General features: G+C 40.0%; 1 protein-coding gene across 3 annotated transcripts in view; it reads right to left on the bottom strand.

Moving 5' to 3' along the window:
- LOC145451741 (uncharacterized) overlaps positions 1 to 19154 on the bottom strand; it is a 30357-nt gene that overhangs the window by 6603 nt on the left and 4600 nt on the right. For 2 of the 3 annotated variants that reach the window (XM_080329979.1, XM_080329980.1), the window contains exons 2-12: positions 18796 to 18881; positions 15590 to 15716; positions 13220 to 13417; positions 11537 to 11622; positions 9812 to 10001; positions 8791 to 8901; positions 7849 to 7946; positions 7637 to 7786; positions 6150 to 6629; positions 5334 to 5482; positions 2434 to 3426 (exon numbers count right to left, since the gene is read on the bottom strand). In XM_080329979.1, the coding sequence (XP_080186105.1) occupies positions 2434 to 3426; positions 5334 to 5482; positions 6150 to 6629; positions 7637 to 7786; positions 7849 to 7946; positions 8791 to 8901; positions 9812 to 10001; positions 11537 to 11622; positions 13220 to 13417; positions 15590 to 15716; positions 18796 to 18881 (2668 nt within the window). Of the gene's footprint in view, positions 1 to 902; positions 941 to 2433; positions 3427 to 5333; positions 5483 to 6149; positions 6630 to 7636; positions 7787 to 7848; positions 7947 to 8790; positions 8902 to 9811; positions 10002 to 11536; positions 11623 to 13219; positions 13418 to 15589; positions 15717 to 18795; positions 18882 to 19154 lie in introns of all 3 variants that reach the window. The other variant, XM_080329981.1, reaches the window with a different exon arrangement.

Genomic DNA, 19154 nt, shown 5'->3' with positions numbered 1-19154 from the left:
TGACTTGACTCGAGTCACTTTGCTAAAATGACTTGACTTGACTCGGCGTATCAGAAATGTGGATTGACTCGTGACTCGGAGCAAAATTCACGAGTCAATTTCAAGTCATAAAGTAGCTTAATCGGTGTCATTAAAAATCACTATCTTGCACATGGTCGGATTGTTCGCGAAACGCTGGTGTAACCCGTGAGAGCGACCAATCATTCAATGATCGTGCGTTCTACTGAGCCTCCATTGTTCTCTCACAAATGAATTGAGCTCAAACGAAGTGATCGAAGCTTACGTTGTCGTAAACTAGTATAGATAGTATAGTAATTTAATAGCAAAACGTATATCTCTATTCTTACCATAACCGAACCTCTTTGTTTTATTGAAATTAAATTCGAATATAGTTTATAGTCCTCAATCATTGGCGCAGGTCGAATTGTATAATATCAATTTATAAATGGTTGATGTATTGCCTCTTATCAATTCGTTTCTCTATTGTCTATTCTCTGGTGACTATATAAACTGAGGCTATGCAATTACTTGCGTAGTTTAGCAGTTCTACGTATATGTGAGCGAAGCAGCGCCTCCTTGCATGTATACTCAACTCTATATTCGTTCATTGCTTCAAAATCAATGACCACTCAGTCTGTATTTCAGACAGCTAGCAAAATGCAATGACGTAATCATGCCTCATGCCTCGAAAAGGCAACTAGACTTGAATTCTGACTTGACTCGTGACCTGACTTGACTTGACTCGACTTGACTCGAGTCACCTCCAAAAATCGAGTGACTTGACTTGACTCGAGTCACCTTTGAAAATCGATTGACTTGACTTGACTCGAGTCAAAATGTGCAATGACTCGAAATGACTCGTGACTCGAAGGTAGTGACTTGATCCCAACACTGCCGTAAACAGAGCAAGGGTTTCTGCGTTTCAGCGTCAATCTTGTAGCTGATTGAAAAATAGATTTATAGTGCAGGCTACTAAGCACAGACTATGTGTCTTGAAGTTGCATGGACCTGCAACTGATGTATCTACTGCGCCGGGCAACTGGATTGCTGTTCTTCACAAGCTAATATTAGGGCTGGACGTTAAAAAATGTTTGATATTGACTCTGTACATGAATTGGCCACCAAGACTCGAGCTATCCAAACTATGCATGAAGATAATGATGTCAAAATTAGGTTAATTGACAGGCTGTGGTCAACGTGATTTGGTCATGTTTCAGAACATCATAACTCAGTTCAGAATCAGTGCCTCCGGCCCACTACGGTCAAGCGCGACAAAACAATCGTTTACAATAGGTCCACAGCAACATTGCATTTGTTTTGATCATTTTGAAGAAAGCCCAAGGAACAACCAACTGACCATGACACCGGGAATGTAACAGTATACGAGTACCACATACCGAGTGGCACCGGAGGCTTTACCGAAAAATTTAGCTTCACTTTTAAAAACTGAAAAACACAACCTCAATGGGATGCGAAACTGCCACTTTATATCTTGTTAGACTGAGAACGTCAACGCCTAACTAACTACGCTACGAAAAGAGACGAGGGCAGCCCAGCCGTGCGGATATATAATCGAGAACACGAGATAACCTTGATGTAAAACAGTTCATGTTTTGTTTGCTTCCTTATAGAGTCCACTACGATGACCTAGTGTGAATAAGTACGTGCTGTTTACTGCAACAGAGATTACATCTTTTGAGTGACCACTTTTGCTCAACTTACAAGATCGCTACTATTAAAACACTGTCGAGCGTTTCACTGAAAACCTCAGTCTGACTCGTGCGTCAGCATTGAGCAAAAGCAGGCACTCATGTCTTGTTCGAAAGATGTTATCTCTGTTGCAGGCAGCAGCACGTAGTTATCCACCCCACATATACCTAGTGGACTCAATAAGGAAGTAAACAAAACAAGGTTTTCTCGTCTTCTCGATTATGACCTGCTCCTGTCTCGCTTCATGGCGTAGTTGGTTACGCGTTGACATTCTGCGTCCAACGATATATTACTTGTTGCTTTCGCATCACATTAAGGTCATGTTTTCAAGTTTTGAAAAGTGAAGCAAAATTTTTCGGAAAAACCAGCCGGTGCCAATCGGTTCAATTGAATTTTCCGTGCATCGCAGTATTCGATATTCTCTCATTTTCATTAGAACTGCCAGACCAGTTGAATTTGCATAACATTTTTCATCAATAAGTGTTTTGGTCATACTATGCCAAATTGGCCATCGTTTGGATCTCAGCTTCTTGTCGTGCCGCTAACGGAGACACAAAAAAGTCCTCGAGTTGATCAATTATTTTAAAACGGAGGTAGTCCTCAAAGCTATATTCAAGTTTAGAGGTCACCTATTCAACTACCAAGACCGTAAGAATATCTGACACTGTGGTCAAGACATGCATAAGATTTTTAATATCCTAAAACCCAGTCAGCTAATCTCACCTTTTTCCGCACTTTCACATGAAGCGTTATCTTCACCGGTTTTATGCGAATCGCTCTCGGACCCAACAAACGAACTCTTCGTAGACACGACAGACCCAGGAGACATCGAACGTTCCCCTTTAATGGCGGAAGACGACAAGCCCTCCAAATCGTCCAACACGTTCCCTCTCTCGGAAGAACCAGCTTCGCTCGGACTCGAAAGAACGCGACTGACGATCTCGTTATTATTTGAGTCGGCAAACTTTGACAGCTCCGACACGAAATTTTGATTTTCGCCGACATCATCAGATAACGATTGTGACGAGTCGTCACGCATTTCGGCGGGATTGCATTGTGGGTGCAATTGCACATTTCCGTAAACAGCAGTCCCCACATTAGGGATAGGCCTATGAGATAATTCACTTTCATTTGATTGATCAGCGAAGCCATGTCGGTTATCTGCACCCGGGTTTGGAGGTGTTGCGATTGGAATTTCAAATTTAATCTCAGCATCATCATGGATACCTGCATCGTTTTCCCGAATTACTAAGCTGCCAAGAGCAGTGTTGCTAATCTCTGCGTCATCATATATACGGGTGTCGTTTACACGAATTACTAGGCTGTCTAAAGCTGTGTCTCTACACTTTTGTATTTCTATATGCTCGGGTGGTAAATGGGAGTCATCAACCGCTAAAATCTGTTCGAAGGACTGTTTTGCATTGATATCTGCTTCGATGCCGAGTTCCGGGTCAACACTGCGACTCTCCGATGATAACGCGGTCTCATCTATCTCATGCGAAGGGGTCAACGGGCTTGAGCCGCCCGTAGGGCCGTTGATTTCATCTTGGAAAATCGGTGAAGCCACATAAGCTCGATTGTCGTACGCGGTTGACATTGCGAATTCTGGCGACGGCGAACGCGCCACGGGTTGCAATGCTTCTGCCGAAGGCGACAAGGAAATTTGAGACGTGCTAACGGTCGTTTGCGTGAATAGAGTGGAGTCGAACGGCGGATCTGAGAAAGGACATCGTTCGGCTGGATGAGAAGGTCGACAGTTGACGCCAGAAAGGGTGGGCACTAGGGCTGTTTCCAACTATTTTACATTTATTTTTATCAAATAAATCCAGAATTTCCTACTATAATAACTTCGCTTCCACTGATTTGAATTGAGCCAAAATTGGTGTGCAGAATTTATTTGGGTAAGCTAACAATTTATCAAGTAGCCGGTAATATTCGAAGGATATAAAGTTATTTTTGAACAGCCCCACTGGTCACAATGGTTCCGGTGCAGGCATCTGAATCGCGTGACAATTCTAATGATTTGAGTGTTGTGTAGTGAGAGGTTATTTTTTGCGAGTAGTGAATTTTGTGGCAGTAACAGTGACTCTAGCCATGGAAATTATAGTTTCGATACTATTTGCCACTGTGGAGATCAGTCGAGGTGGCTGATCATTACAAATTATAAAAAATATATTTATTTCATGTTTAATCCATAGCTATAACCTGTCCGGCATTAGCAAGATAGAAGACTGAAATCATTAACTTATTTGGCATTGAACTGGAAAATTGGTAAAAAACTTCTTCGGCTTGTGGCACACTAGAAAAATTGTAAAACGTGAACATAGATTCAACTGAAACGATGTTTCGTTGTTGACAAATATACTAGCATTTAGTCGCTTAATAAACAGTGTCTCTCGATCACAGCTTTTAATTTCAGTCAAAACGGACAGCAAAATATGTTTGAATACGTCTTTAACTACCCAAACAGATTTAAGGTAGGGTGGAAAAATGCCAAAAACTATATTTTCATAGTCTATGAAAGTTATGTGAATTCATGTTTGTAAGGACATACCTATCATAGTATTTCATATTATAAAAGAACATTACTGGAGCTGGTAGAGTGCAATATTAGCAGTGTAATCATGCACTTACCTCTCAAAACTAATAGACAGAAATTTTTTATAGAAGTTTATACAATAATTGAGGTGTGGGGGTAAGATGAGACGAAGTCATGAGGGTAAGTTGAGACATGGGTATTGGAGGGCTTTTTCATTGTAAGCCTCACAATATTCAAATTTAATGTTCAAGGCACACATAATAGATTTCATCTACTAGTTGACCAGATGTGACATTACAAGACAAAATAATAACGAAACTCTTATTATAGTTGTATCCCATTATCTCATGGATTATTGGTTTTCGACGTCATTTAAATTCTTATATGTACAAATTCTTTTTAAAAGTGAATTATTTCATGATTATAATATTTTATTCATGATGTTGCTAGTTGATTCATCAATTGGGATGAATTGGTGGTGTATTCAGCAAGAATTGCTTGGTGTCTCATCTTGAACACAGCGTGTCTCATCTTACCCTCACTTGGGGGTAAGTTGAGACATTTGAGCAAGGATTTTTGAGGGCCAAGAAATTCATAAGTATGTTGTTCAATATAACTCAAGACATAGTCATAAATAGTACAGATCACATGCTTTCCATTGGTACCAAAATTAATCTTCATAAGGCACTACTCTTAGAGTGGCGTTGAAATATCAGAAAAGTGTCTCATCTTGGCCTCCTCTTCCCTACTGTACATTTAGCCACCTAGATATAGAAACAGGTTCACCAAAATTAGCGACGTAGACTTGTGCTAAAACTACTTTCTGCTTTTCGAAATTCAAATTGTATAAAGCACTATGTTTGCGTAAAAACCGTTTAGTACATATGGAAGTAGTCTACAAACATTAGCACTTGAGTAAGTGATACAAGTAGGCATATCCGTGAAAACCGCACTCCACAACTGACCAGCTCCAGTCTTCAGCGCTATGCATATGTAACCCTAGCTTATTGAAATGGTCATTCAACTAGCTCGACATGTCAGAAATCCAGACTAACATTTCACATTCACACGGAAAAGATCTTACCCCCTTTCAAAAACTGATTGTTCAAACACACGTTCTCGTATGTCGTACTCTGATGGCCCGGAATTTCCAGAGACGACTTTATTTGCGATATTTCGCCATCAGTCTGCTTTGAGATCGAGAATTCGCCGATATTGCCGAAGATATCATCACTGAAACGCAAACAAACAACCATCATATTAGAAATCAATGATAGAAAGTTTCGATTACACATTTGCATGAACACAGGCGGTTTCCTTTACATCAACAGTTATAATACAGTAACAAAATATTGACAGGTTCATAATATGATATATACTGTTCAGAAGCCCTTTCATGCGGGCCATAACTATGAATAAGTGAAGAACCATTGCTCTACACCAGGGGTTCTTGAACAGGCGTCAAGGAACCTCTGGGGGTCACGGACTACTTTTAAGGGCTCCGTGATAGGCCAATCTTGAAACTACAATTATAACCTATAAAACTACGTTGTTATGTGTTGACCTTTTCTTAGTTACCAGGTAGCTTTGCAACCAGTCCAAATCTCAATGAAATTGATGACTTTTTTCATTCGTCAGGTAGCTCAAACTGATAGCTGGTGATCATTTTTAGGTAATCGATATCTGAGATTTGAACTCAGGGACCATGCAACCGCTTCAAACAACGTAGGGCTACACACTAAATAAGTTCAACAATCCCTAATCTACATAGATATATACGGAATCGTAACATGTAGTACGCTGCTGTGATCAGATTCAACATGATGGTTGGATAATTCATACCCGCGATTGAAATGAGACCATAACAAAACACCAGTCAAGGCAATCTCAAAAAACCCACCTTTCCATCACCTCAAAGGTTGAATCTTGTTGTGACTTAGTGTCTGGGGTCGGGGGAGAATAGCGAGGGGGCGACGGGATTTTAATCCCCGAGTCATTGCTCTCGGTAAAGGAAGCGGCGCTGGAATTATGGCACGGGGACGTACGCCGAAAATCTTGACCAGACAGGCTTTCGGAAGACGAAGCCATCTCTGTATAATTACGATTGGAAGATATCCCAACAGTATCGTCACTTATTACAAACAATGGACGTAATGAGGGTGGCAAAGGGGGTGCGAGCGTTGAAACGCCGTCAGCTTCACACGGAGGTGGAGGTGGCGGCCTGGTGGGGTATTCTGAGTCTATGAAACGAGAGGATGATTTGAACGAGCGTGAGTTACGGGGTGGTAAAGGCGGTGTGTTCGGTCCGTCATCTGGTGTCTGTGGTAGTGGTGGCCTGCTTCTACGCGAGGGCGCGGATGACCTGCGGTTCAAAGGCGGTCTGAAATGGATGAATACGGAATAACACGTAATAGAAGGATTAGGATTGTAACTGGACCAGAATATGGACTTTATTTCTCAAAAGAGAATTGGGTCATGCCAAGCAGTTTGAATCACAACAGGCAATATCCATGAATTCAGCCATTGGTAATGATGGATAAATCTACTTGTGTGCGAAAATGATCAAAACAACATATTTCGCGTTGTGGGGAAATGAGGCCTACTTTTCTTGGAGTACCAACGATGAATACTTTGGCCACCTCTGTAGTACCATTGATGGCAGTGGATAGGGTTTGGCTATACTTGCACTGTTCATACAAACGGTTTCATTTTTAAACTACTTGCACTTCTACTTCACTGCACCGTGAGACAGACAAGACGGCGTGATGGTGAAGCTTCCGGTTTCCCGATCGGTAGGTCGTGGGTTTAATCCCCGGCAGGGTAAGACCAAAGACCTGATTAGTAACACTGGTATCCATGACTTCCCCGCTTGGCGTTTAGCATTGCCGGGATGGCATGGAGGGGTGGTGCAAGACTTAGAAAGCCGTACAAGGTTATATCTGCACCTCACTCATGGTGTGCATATGCACAGATGGCATGTATGTATATCATGAGTCGGTGTATACGCCGCAAAAAACATCGAGGACAAAAATACAAAACTTCCTTTCCTAGACTACAATCAGTTTATGAGCAGATCTAGGCCTAGAATACATACTTTTTTACTGACTTCATGAGTAACAGATTACGACTTTACTTCTACCGAGGTCCAACATTGACTACTATGACCATCTATGCTCCTACGTAGCTTCACCACGATGCCTTTGCATCAACTTGGTCCAACTACGTATAATTTAGAAAAGCAGTGCTATCATGATGGTCGTCAAGCCTATTTGTATTTACAGCAAGAGTCTATGAAATTCTCAGAGAGTTGTTTGATAGCAGGGAAGCACGGTTCCCCTCCCAGCTATCCTATAGGAAAAGATAAAATCATTATCAAATGAGACCTACTGATCAATTGATGAAAAACAGGCAATTGCAGTCAATTCGTTCGGAGCGACTGGCCGTGGGCTGAATTTGGACTCTCGCAGGGCCGCCACCATGTGCAAAGGTTTCGGCTTTGCTGGGCGAACGTTCCTCGATACGTGACGCCTGATTGATCTAAAATACGACAGCGCGGTATGCTGATCGAGTCGATTATATCCAAATAGTTTTTTTTATACTTCTGATAGTCTTGAATACGTATCGGCGAGTCCTTCATTTGACATTGAAGAATAAATCGTTGAAACGCAGTTTGATAAGCGATTTCTTGGCCCCTGCCCTGTAACAGAAACGCAAATATAGGAAGAAAATTTACAACAAAAAGAGCAATACCATCCTAACACTATATTGGCGATAGGCATTACGAATGATTGATTTGAAATTGATTGAAACCATTGCTGATTACATTCAGTTGAAACTAAGCCAGATAATACCAAAATCCAAAAATTGTTTCAATTTAATTTGAAAATCTTTCTTGTCTGATAACAATGCTTGTACAATGTACAAAATGTACAGGTTGGAATTGAAACGAATTTGATGCGCAGCGTTTTCAAGACACTTTAACAATTTTTAGCAAAAGACAGTAAATTTGTAAAAACAAAAATTTTTGAACCGCCCTACTTACCGCATATACTTTGAATTTATGAGACGAACTGTACCTAGTGGTTTTGATGGACAACATGGATAAAAATTGAGCCGACTTTCGTGAGTCGATCAAAAGATGATAATTTTCCAGAAACTTGAATTGAAGAACTTTCCAGATATATAGGCATGTGGATGGTAATCCCCCAGGAATACTATTTTGGACTGAAAGAAATACTGTGAAAAAACTGAATATCATGTGGAGAGCATAATGCTTCCAGAATTTGACTGAAGGTCACATTACATTCGATTTACATGCAAGTTTAAGCAGTAACAGTATTCAGGTAAATACCGTCATGTGTTATTTCATGTTATAGTGTGATTTTGCCCATCCCACAGTATCATCAGACTACGAAAAGATTAACAATCAGCAAAACCAGTCAGTTAATCTAGCACCATGATTGGCCAGGAATAGCCCAAACTCACGAACAAGCACCTTTTCATCGGCATACAGCAGATTGCTTCTACCTTTATACACTTACCGCTGAATGATCATCCAAATGACGTGGTAAAAGAAATTGCACACCCTCGGAAGAAAACTCGATGATCCTTTCATCCAGAGTGACGCCGAGAATGACTTCATGCTCTTCAATCTACCGACAACACACTATCAATTAATCATTTCTAATTTCCCCATAACGTAACGATCATATTCTAGAACAGCAAGGCCTACAGTCATTTCGCTTCAACAATGCTAACGTCATGACTCACAAACTTGCTGTTGAAATTCTTCTTCCGCTTTCAGAGCACCAATACCTACTACGAATTCTTTCAATTCATAATTTTACACAAGGTTATTTCATTGGACGATTGCGAGAGCTACATTCTTGTGATATGTGAGCTCTAAACAAATTTATGTGACTTGAAGGAAAATTTGCAATTAGTTCAACGTGATTATTGATTATGCCATTCCCATCATATTAATCGGCAAAGATCAGACAATGAGCTAATGGCACACACTAAGCCATTCAATGATTACGACCTGTTTAGCGTAACAGCCAGAACTCCATGAAATAGCCAAATGTGACGGTAGCTGATGCCAGTTGCGGGCAGTAGCCTGACTATTCTAGTTGTTCTAGTTCTAGTTGCGGCCCTCCGAGATCAGCTTGTAGAGAGAATCTATTGCAACCGCCAACCACCACATTAAATTTTGCCTTGTTGGTGCATGTTATTGATAACCAAGGGCAGACTAGCTCCTAGGCTGCTTTTGTTCCGAAATTTCCAAGCCCACTTATTTGCTAATCCGCCCATGTTAATAATCCTATATCCGCATGGAGTGAGGTCGAGTTTATTGTTAATGTGTCGGTACACAGCAAAGTCATAGGACCTCAAGGTTATACGCAGTAAGAAAAACATTGAGACCACTGATTTGGCCTACTGTTCAGAATGTAGCCAAACTTGGTGCGGAGCGTTTTATAACGCAACTACGTAGGCTAATTGAAATGTGATTGAAATTTCAAACATTCCTGGCGCACATGTACGAGTCAAGTTCGTGAAACGCACCGCCGATAACCGCAGCTGCATTCCCGGTTGAAGAAAAGCTTCGTCGACCAGGGTCTTAGGACAGTTCCTTGTCGTCGTTAAATTGATTGGCAGGTCCAATCCGGCGAGAATACTTTGAAAATCGTAAAGCCGGTCCCGTTCTGGTGTGTTGCACAGTGTGGAGAACAAGCCCCGGGTTGATAAAGGCAAGCTGAAACAAGGGAAAGCATCTGACAGCGCTGGACGGGATTCGCAGTTGGGAGCTACAAACAATTAATATATTCATATTGAAGAGCTTCTTGGGGGTACATAGTTTCGATTATACAATCGCATCCTATATTCATAATGAAATGAACCTGAATATTTTCAGCTGGCACTCGTCAGGGGTAATCGTCAGCAGCTAGTGGAGGATTGGAAAGAACATTGTATATCAACAATCGTGTCACCGAACATGAAGTCACGAGCACAACATTTTGATGGATATTAGCAGGAAATCATACAACAGCATGTTCCAGAACATGTGCATCACGCTGCACCGAAGGCTCACCCTTACTTATCCCCTACAGCTTGGTTCAGAACAGGTGAAGGCCATAAATTCTGTCATTGGCAAATATTTGTTGGATAATCCTGTTTGCCCAAAAAATCAACAGAACGAGTTCCTGTACCATCTTAAAATAGTACATTGAGCGTAAGGGCTCTCTTCATCCCGATTCTTCGAAATTTCATGTCTGTAACATCATATTTTGCGATAGGATCATTACTACATAATGTTCTTTCCAATTCTCTACTAGCTGTTGACGATTAGGCCTACCCCTGATGAGTGCCAGCCGAAAACAGTTCATTACGAAATGGTTCATTACAATGAATTTTGAAGTTCTGTACCTCCAAGAAGTTCTAGTATTGTAGATTATTCAATAATTCCACCAATAGCAAACGGTCATGGTGGAGATTATAGCGTTAGCTTATCCCAAGAATGCTAATCGGTCTCCAGCAAAGTAGGTTGCCACTATAAACAGCTTTTTAATCACATGACTAGCACTCTCCTGCATTACGATACTACATGCTCTGATATTACCAAAGGAAGCAGAAGACTTCCATATTGGAAAAAGCAGCAAAACTACAATTTTCGTCAATATTATCAGTACTCAAAAATATCGTTTCTCGCTACACCACCCGAATCATTGCAATTACCACTCATTTGGATTCGAGTAGGCATATACGACATAATAGCATGCGACACTTTGGCATGTGACAGATGACCATGTGAGTTAAATTACAGGTTGGTGTTGGTGTTAGGGTTGGGTCGTATATAAGGGTTATTTTCAGGGATATGAAGTCTCGTGCTCATATGTCGGGCAACCCTTTGTGACACGTACACAAATTTCAAATGTAAGTCACCAGTCCAACTAAAATCACTCCGTTCAGCAAGTTGGTTGCAAGGAAAAACTGTCGTCCGGCGATGCACATTCCTCATATGGTGTGCACTCTACCTACGATATTGTAAGTGCAGACAAACAAATTGAGCCTTTTTCAGAATTGTGTGATACACGGCAACAGTTAAGTTCTCAAGTGGAACGCAATCATCAAGCTGCCGTGAACCACTGATCTACATTGCAGGTAGTGTTCACAGACATTTGTCCGACGCTGCCATTGGTAATCAGAAAAACATCACGTGGTTCAAGCACTTCCCGGGAATCACTAGCATGAATAAAAGGCATCGTCAATATAGTATCCAGAGCATCTTACTTCAGTATTTCCTTGGAAGATTCCACCACGACAGTCAGGCATGGCACAAGCGAGTATTTCACTTTATTCTTTCCCATAAACGCAAACTGTAAAGAAAAGGGCACATTGAGGTTACTGAAATTTCTTGGAAACAACTAGCAATCATTAAATTTCCCATTAGTATTGATAGGGATGAATCGTAGGAAGGAAATAGTTATGATTACAAAATTGAAACATCTTCCTCTACTAACGGTGGGCAGTGGCTTGCTTTTGGAAGCCATTTGGTGTCCGTCAAATGTCACTTCATCACATTTCTTTTACAATATCAGTCAGCCACCGACTCATTTTCCACAGAGCATAGCCAAATAAAGTATGGCGTTGTCAAAATTGATAACAACATTTGTGAATCAGTCGACATAATTATAATTGAGGTGTAGGAAACACGAATGTCGGTACAAAAACCCTATCTTGTCATTTGTTTCCATTAATCTAACATAATATTGAGACAGGTAAGGGGTATTCCAGAATACTGAAATAGTTTGAAATAATAAGGCAGAAATCCAAATACAGGTGACAATTCAATTAGGATTCAAGGATTATCTCCAGTCAATAACAAACCAGATGTTAGGAACACCAGGAAATATCAATACTTCTTCAATAAAAGCAACCCATCCATGACTGTGCCCCGTGACAATCAATCATACTAGCATCAGTGATTTCCGTAACACTTGGTTGATGGGCATCACTGAGTGAGGATGATTTTTACTGCCGGGTCAAAGAAGCATGGCGAGGTCCTCACTTCATTTCACCCCTAGACAAACCATTTCCCATGTGCATCAGAAATTCTGACCTCTGAAGAAAAGCAAGGTCAGTGACCCCGAAACTTGACCTAAATGAGAGTCAGCGAGCGCATTGATTGAGTGTCGTCGGAAGCACTGTTAAAATTTGCAATAGATGTCATCCACAATGTAGATGCGTCAAAGGATTGGATGTTATTTTAATTGAGTACATGGCAAAACAACGGTACATAAAAAGTGCTATGATACTCTATCATCACCCTAGGAATACCGACAGGTCACCTTCGTCGAAAATATTCTGAAAAGCATTCCGCCTACCCTGGCCTCTGCTGTGTCTGTGTGCCACTATCTTTTTAAATAATATGATTGATCACATCACAATTACAGCCTAATTGAAAGCGTCTGGCAGGTTAGGAATGCGGAGCATTCGCAAACAACGGGGTGCCAATGGAGATCCAAGTGTGGCCTATCATTATAGTGGTACCGGTAGTGAAAATTGGGTGATTGCAACCATAATGGCTGCAAGTTGGAGAAGAAAATATGGTTATTCAAACATAATCGCGGCATACTTTTACTTTTTTCTATATAAGGGGCGCAAGAACTTGTTGCTTATTTCACCGGGGTGTGAACAGGGGAAAGGTTGAGAGCCACTGCATTATGGAAATACAGAAACAAGCTCATACGAAAGTGGAGACCGTCTTTTAGCATACCATAGGTCAAATGTGTAAGTAGGCTATGGTATTTCAGGTAACAATACAGCACTTTTCCAGGACAGATATTATATCAAGTGATCATTAGACCTTCCATTCTGTGTTCGCAGTTCCCAGTCAGTAACGAAAATCGCGGGTTGTTTGCAATGTGTGGTGCTGTTGGTGGGATAGGCAGCAACTCAGCGATGATTACTCACCTTACTGGAGGGCAGCACAGTGTAGACCTCGGTTTTCTCAATAATATTCAACTGTTCGTTAGGCAGAAGGACAACGGATCTGATTTTCTCGTCCATTTGAGGTCTCTCAACGTGTATGACGGGATACACCACAGTGCGTTTGAGACAGAACACCCTCTGCGGCATCAGATATGCGACATCCTTCAGAGTAGCGAAAGTCTAAAAATACAAGTTCCAAACAAAGTTCAGTTGGTCAGGTAACGAATTTGGCTTGAAGGGCTCCACTACTGTAGATTATTTTTACACACTAACCATATCCTGTAACATTTGGCAACCACGAAACCAAAGAAACAGATGGACCATAAACCATCTTCTATATTGGCCACACAATACAGTAGCGCAAATGATATGCAAGGGATGTCTTAGCCTGAATATCACCGGTACTACCTGATCTGATTGAAATACGTTCCGATATGAATTGAAACTTGTTAAGCTATTTTTCATAGTGGAACCAACCACTGAATCGTGCACGACATGCTACCCAAAGAGAAAGCAGCAATCAAAAAAGGTATTTATAGCTTCCTTGTGCATGCGCACAGATGCACATGATCATTTTCATTACATTGTGCATGTGCAATATACAGACTTTTGAATACCATGTCCTATCCTAAATAGAGTCTATTATTCTAGCAAATACTAGCAGACATTATTAATATGAGTCAATTGCCATACCACCATAACTTCATTTACATATCCCACGCAAGTGTGAATAACAACATTAAACTGTGAACACTCAATGTAATTTCCAGAGTCTACAAAATTTTTGCAGTAGTAGTCATAGTTAATGCATCCACACTACGAATCAAACTGATTGTCACTTGCAAAAGACATGGAAGAACTTTGCTGTAGAATGACAGTGTCTGAGAGTCATTATGTTGATCAGATGCTGTCTGGTGTTGTGTGAAATATTGTAATCAATCACAATTCATAACTAAATGACTGGATCACGCATAGGCCTATCCTTTCAACACATCACATTGATAGCCAACCAGGCAGATATTGGCAAAATAGCAAGGAATATTCCTGTTTGGTACAATACCAGGATGTCATAGGATATGGCAGCGGTTGCATAGGCCTAGGGTCTGAAGTCTAACACTCTGGAATAACTTCCTAGATACAGATGAGTCAAATCGCATTAGAGCATAAAGTAAGATGAAGACTACCTATTCTCATCACCAACATAACTCAACTACGAGTGAATGAGGATGTTAAAAGATAGCAAGGCTTTAATATTTGCGAAGTTGCATGATTGTAAGTATAAGGTATTGAAAACAGGTGTACAGCAACACTGTATCACATAAAAAATATCATTTTTATCTTGAATCGAAGATATATGACAATGTCTTGCTTGGGAAAAACACAATTCCAGAGATGCTGAAAAGCGTCGGATCATAATTTTTTGGGAATTCTATATAATAACGATAACCATGTAACGGCAAGTTTTAGTAGTACCGCGTCTTGCAGTAAAAATTCAAGTACAATTAGTCTTGTCATAGTGTCATAGTTTCTGAGTTATCCAGATTTACAATACCTGAATAAAAAAGAAAGATAATGGAATCTGTATTTTACAATTTTGCCATGGTATAATCAGCTACAAGTTGCTTACTGTGTAGCATCTATGAGATGAAGATTTTGCCAGCGATGGAATCGTAAACAGTCAGGAGGCTACTGACAATTCTAAAGGAGAAATCTCACAGGGCAAATTTTTGACTTTGAATTTATGAATTATGATATATTTCCAATTCTAAATGTAATTATACATCGTCCTTAGTCTCATGGGGAGTGTCACACTTGGTAGGTCTTATTCACACAACTCCATACCATTATTAGCCCTACATATAACCACACTAAGTGGCAAAATTGACGAGAAGTATCAACCACAGATACCTGAAATGGTGGTGGTAGTCAAGAGTCAGCAATGCTACTCAAATATATAAGTAAGTACAAGTAATGATTACTTGTGAGGAAGGTCAAAACTACTTGGGGGCAGAAGTAGAAAGTGTAGGGTTTTATAAGTAGGCTACCGGTAATAGGTTTGATAGTTGCTAGTAGTATTAGTCTGGGAAGACACCTCAATTGTAGTAAATAGTTCTCTCCGGCACCAGGTTAACCAGGACCAGTGCAGGTAATATTATTGGAACATAACACTAATTTCATGCCAGTAAAATTTGCCCTTATTCACACCATCCTTTATCATCATCACAGGCATTTTCGTCATTCTGTTTACCTAGCAATATCCAGGATACCATGAAACTGATGACATTGGAAGTTTTTTCATATTATTTGTTGAAAAGTAGACACCACAATAGGAATGAACATGATTTAATGTACCTGAGTCAGTGTTTTATTGCCCTTCTGATCTGGTAGATATTTGAAAGTGCCAGTGTATTCGGAGGGTATGTCCACTTGTGCTCCAACAACATACGCTCCTTCATCTTCCAAGTTCTGCGCGACAATCCTGAAACGAAATTCCAATGCTGAAAATTAACAGTTTGACCTAGCCGCATGCAGCCCGCCAGGACATAATAATATATAGTGGATGAAAACAGGTTATGGAAACGGTGCGTAGTGATGGAGCAGTATCCTAGAACCTTGGCCGTTCCCTATTGCTACGTTTTGGCCCTCTCAGAAAAGTGGCCAATTCTGAGTTAGTGACCCCCGGTTTAGACAATGAAATCACAGCCAGCCCATTTGAAGAATTTTATTTCTGACAATTTACTGTAACTATAATATAAATGACTCCTCATTGTGGTATGTGTATTGAATATCTTCTAAACACCCTAGGTGCCAGGAGTATAATAACGGCATCGTAAGCAACTTGAGAACTCTCAATAAGAATGATAATAATCAGTTGTTAAATCGTGTGCTACTACACTATCAAAAAGTGGACAAGAAATGTTGTGAAACTTCCAATGTTCATCTGCAGTTGAGTCGGCTAAGCCTATAACATGGAATTGATGAAAATCAGTATTTTTGTGATCCATATGTGCCTAAAAACTCGCAAAATGCACTAAATTATCACATGGGACTATTCCAGAAACAGGGATGCATGTAAAACAGTAACTTAGGGATTAAACATTCACAACTAAGTAGGAAATAGCATTGGTCGACATGAACTATCACACTGACAGTATCTTCAAGTACACAGTAGGCTATGTGTAAGCTATCATAACATGGCCAGCATGATAAAGGAAGGAAGCAATGTCTGGCTTAACATGATTATGATATTGATCAGTAAGAGTCGGCCAGTCAATGGACAGCATTGGAATAAACAAGCTTGTGGCATTTTGTTCAAAGTAGCAGAGTTTTCATGGTGGCAATATTCGCAAGATCAATCATATACGGACAACGGAATGTCTTCAATACTGTACCAGGCAGTAGTTTAATAAATTATGATGCCAGAAAAATCATTTACTATATAATGGATAATCTGAATGTTGAATGTGTCCCATTGATATTTGATACCATGTTCAAATTCTAGATACCAGCCACGTCATTACTATCAGGGCTACAATGATTAAATCAATCAGATTCCAATGAAGTTTCTCAGTTTACAGTACGTTCATCACAGCGTCTATACCAGGGTGGGCAAAGTGAGGCTGTTTGAGCCTTTGATTGAGGCCCTTTAATGATTGCACAATGCATATATATTTCCCCAATGCACAAATATTTCCCACCCTCGAATCGAGTTGCCAAGAACGAATTATACGTCACATTGGCAAACAGTGGTCAGTAATGAACCTGATAATTTATCACAGTTGAGCAGGTCACTTCCAACACTAGGTGCACATGCACAATGGTGCCTTCTACATTTATAATACCGGTACCGTACTGCAAACTAATACCTGGAATAACTGTATCGTTTACCCTCTGACTAGAGTTCAGTTTTAGAAGACCCAGAAGAAGAATACCCGAAGCCAAGTCATTTTACAAAATATATGAAGTCAAAGCATAGTTAAGTTTTGACAAACCAACACTTTAAGGAACTGCCCCGCACAGCTTTGATGTCATATTAGCCTAATCTCAAACACCCGGCAAAGTTGGAGACAGGTAGTATCACCACAAAACAATAATCATTATCATTACCAGTGAATAAATTCGCAACTTGAATTTTTGTGTTGTGGTCCTTTCACAATCAAGTTTTGTGAATGCTGTTATGAGCATTAAACAGGTATGACCATTTTTGGTAGATCATACGCGACCATTTCAGTAGACCTAGAAGGTTTTATAGCAGGTCATAACATGTAAAACGGCGATACCGATGATATCAGGATAAATTTATCGTGCCCAATTATAAAGGCATAATTTAACAGAGCAAAAATGGCCTTTTCAGCCAGCAGACTCGCAATTTTGATGAAATTCCGAGTCCCTATTGTAGCCTACTATAGTTCTACAATACCTTGATCATTAAATCGTTGGCTGCCAGATAGGAGATCACGTGCTACTAGAAAGTGAACACGCCACTCTAAATGCATGTTGCATTGGGCAACATTTCTGCGAGCAGAGTCCCGACACAACAATTTCATTCTCTTCGGTAAGGTAAATGGATTCATTAGGCATTTCAAACTTATTTTAACGGAAAATTTGCCTTGATACAGCCAGACGAATCTATCACAAAACAATATTTACCATCACCGCATTATATCTCTTCATAATCAAGTCAAATGCCCTGAGCTTTTACTTTGATGGTAACTTGCAAAGTGCCAATGTTTCAGTAAATCGAGAGAGAGACAGAGAGAGTCTTTATTTTCATCCAACCAAAATGCATCACAACAGACGACAATGATGGTGGTACAGAAAATATGCATGTACAGTATTCGGTACGGTATTAGAAAGGAATGATCGATACGACCTTGAGGGTCAACTAGTCCGATCACACCCTCATCGAACAGGCACACTGTTGTAAGAAATGTTAGTTAAAAATGGAAAATAAAAAAGAAAGTAAATGATGGTAGCAAATGATCAATAAAGCAAGGTCTGGGCGAGGTAGGGCCACAGTCTTAATATAGCGATAAGAGGTGATTAAGTAGGTCTTTTTTTAATCTATTATAAGGCAATTCATGGATATTTTGTGGTAGGGCATTCCAGATGACAAGTCCTGAGTAGTCTATAGATATCTTAGTGATAGATCAGTAGTGAACATACACATATTATGGTAATGGTAAACAGTTTCACTGTACAGTGTATATAGTATAATCAACCTGGAACCAATGTAAACATTCATTTCGAAACCAGTTGAACAGAACAAAATCCTGATTTTTCATTCTTATCTTCATCCCCATGAATCATGACAAATTTACATCTTGCTTGGTTAACAATGGTAACTAATCATACAAATGACAAAATAAAAATCGCATAGGTGCCAATAACCTATGCTTTGAATTTGTTTCATGGTTAATTCTTTCCAAATTCAAAGATAATTAAACTGAATGACATGGATGGAAAAATAACAGTCTTTTATCGGCGTCATGGATGGGTCAGCAAGTTTATAGACATTAATATCTGATCTAATACCGAGCTGCAAAAATGATGCGTACCTCTGCACTATCCAATATTGATCCAAGAGAATCGGTTCCTCAGAAATTGCATACTCTCTTGCTGTTTCCTTAGTGGGTTTCACCAGCTGAAAAAGTGATCAAAATATTAAAATCGCAGAATCATCTCAACAGAGTCATTGTCTCCTGAAGTTTTGAGGTAAGAGAGGAGAGAAGACTTGTCTATAGGTGGTGTTATATTACCCAAGTGCATAACTAAATGATCTTATCTTCTGTTGGCCACAATGTTTGCAGAAGTCAAATTTGTTGTTACTCGCAATTGTGCCAGCTGTACTTTCAGCACTAATGGTCTTTTTTTGCCAGATGACATATCTCCAAAAAAAATTTCAAATACAAATGCA

Source organism: Botryllus schlosseri, chromosome 12 (genome assembly GCF_051294905.1).
Source record: "Botryllus schlosseri isolate E-star chromosome 12, Bs_hap1, whole genome shotgun sequence".
NCBI classification, from domain to species: Eukaryota; Metazoa; Chordata; class Ascidiacea; order Stolidobranchia; family Styelidae; genus Botryllus; species Botryllus schlosseri.
Note: the sequence above shows the minus strand (reverse complement) of the source record. Positions and strands in the feature narration are given on the sequence as shown.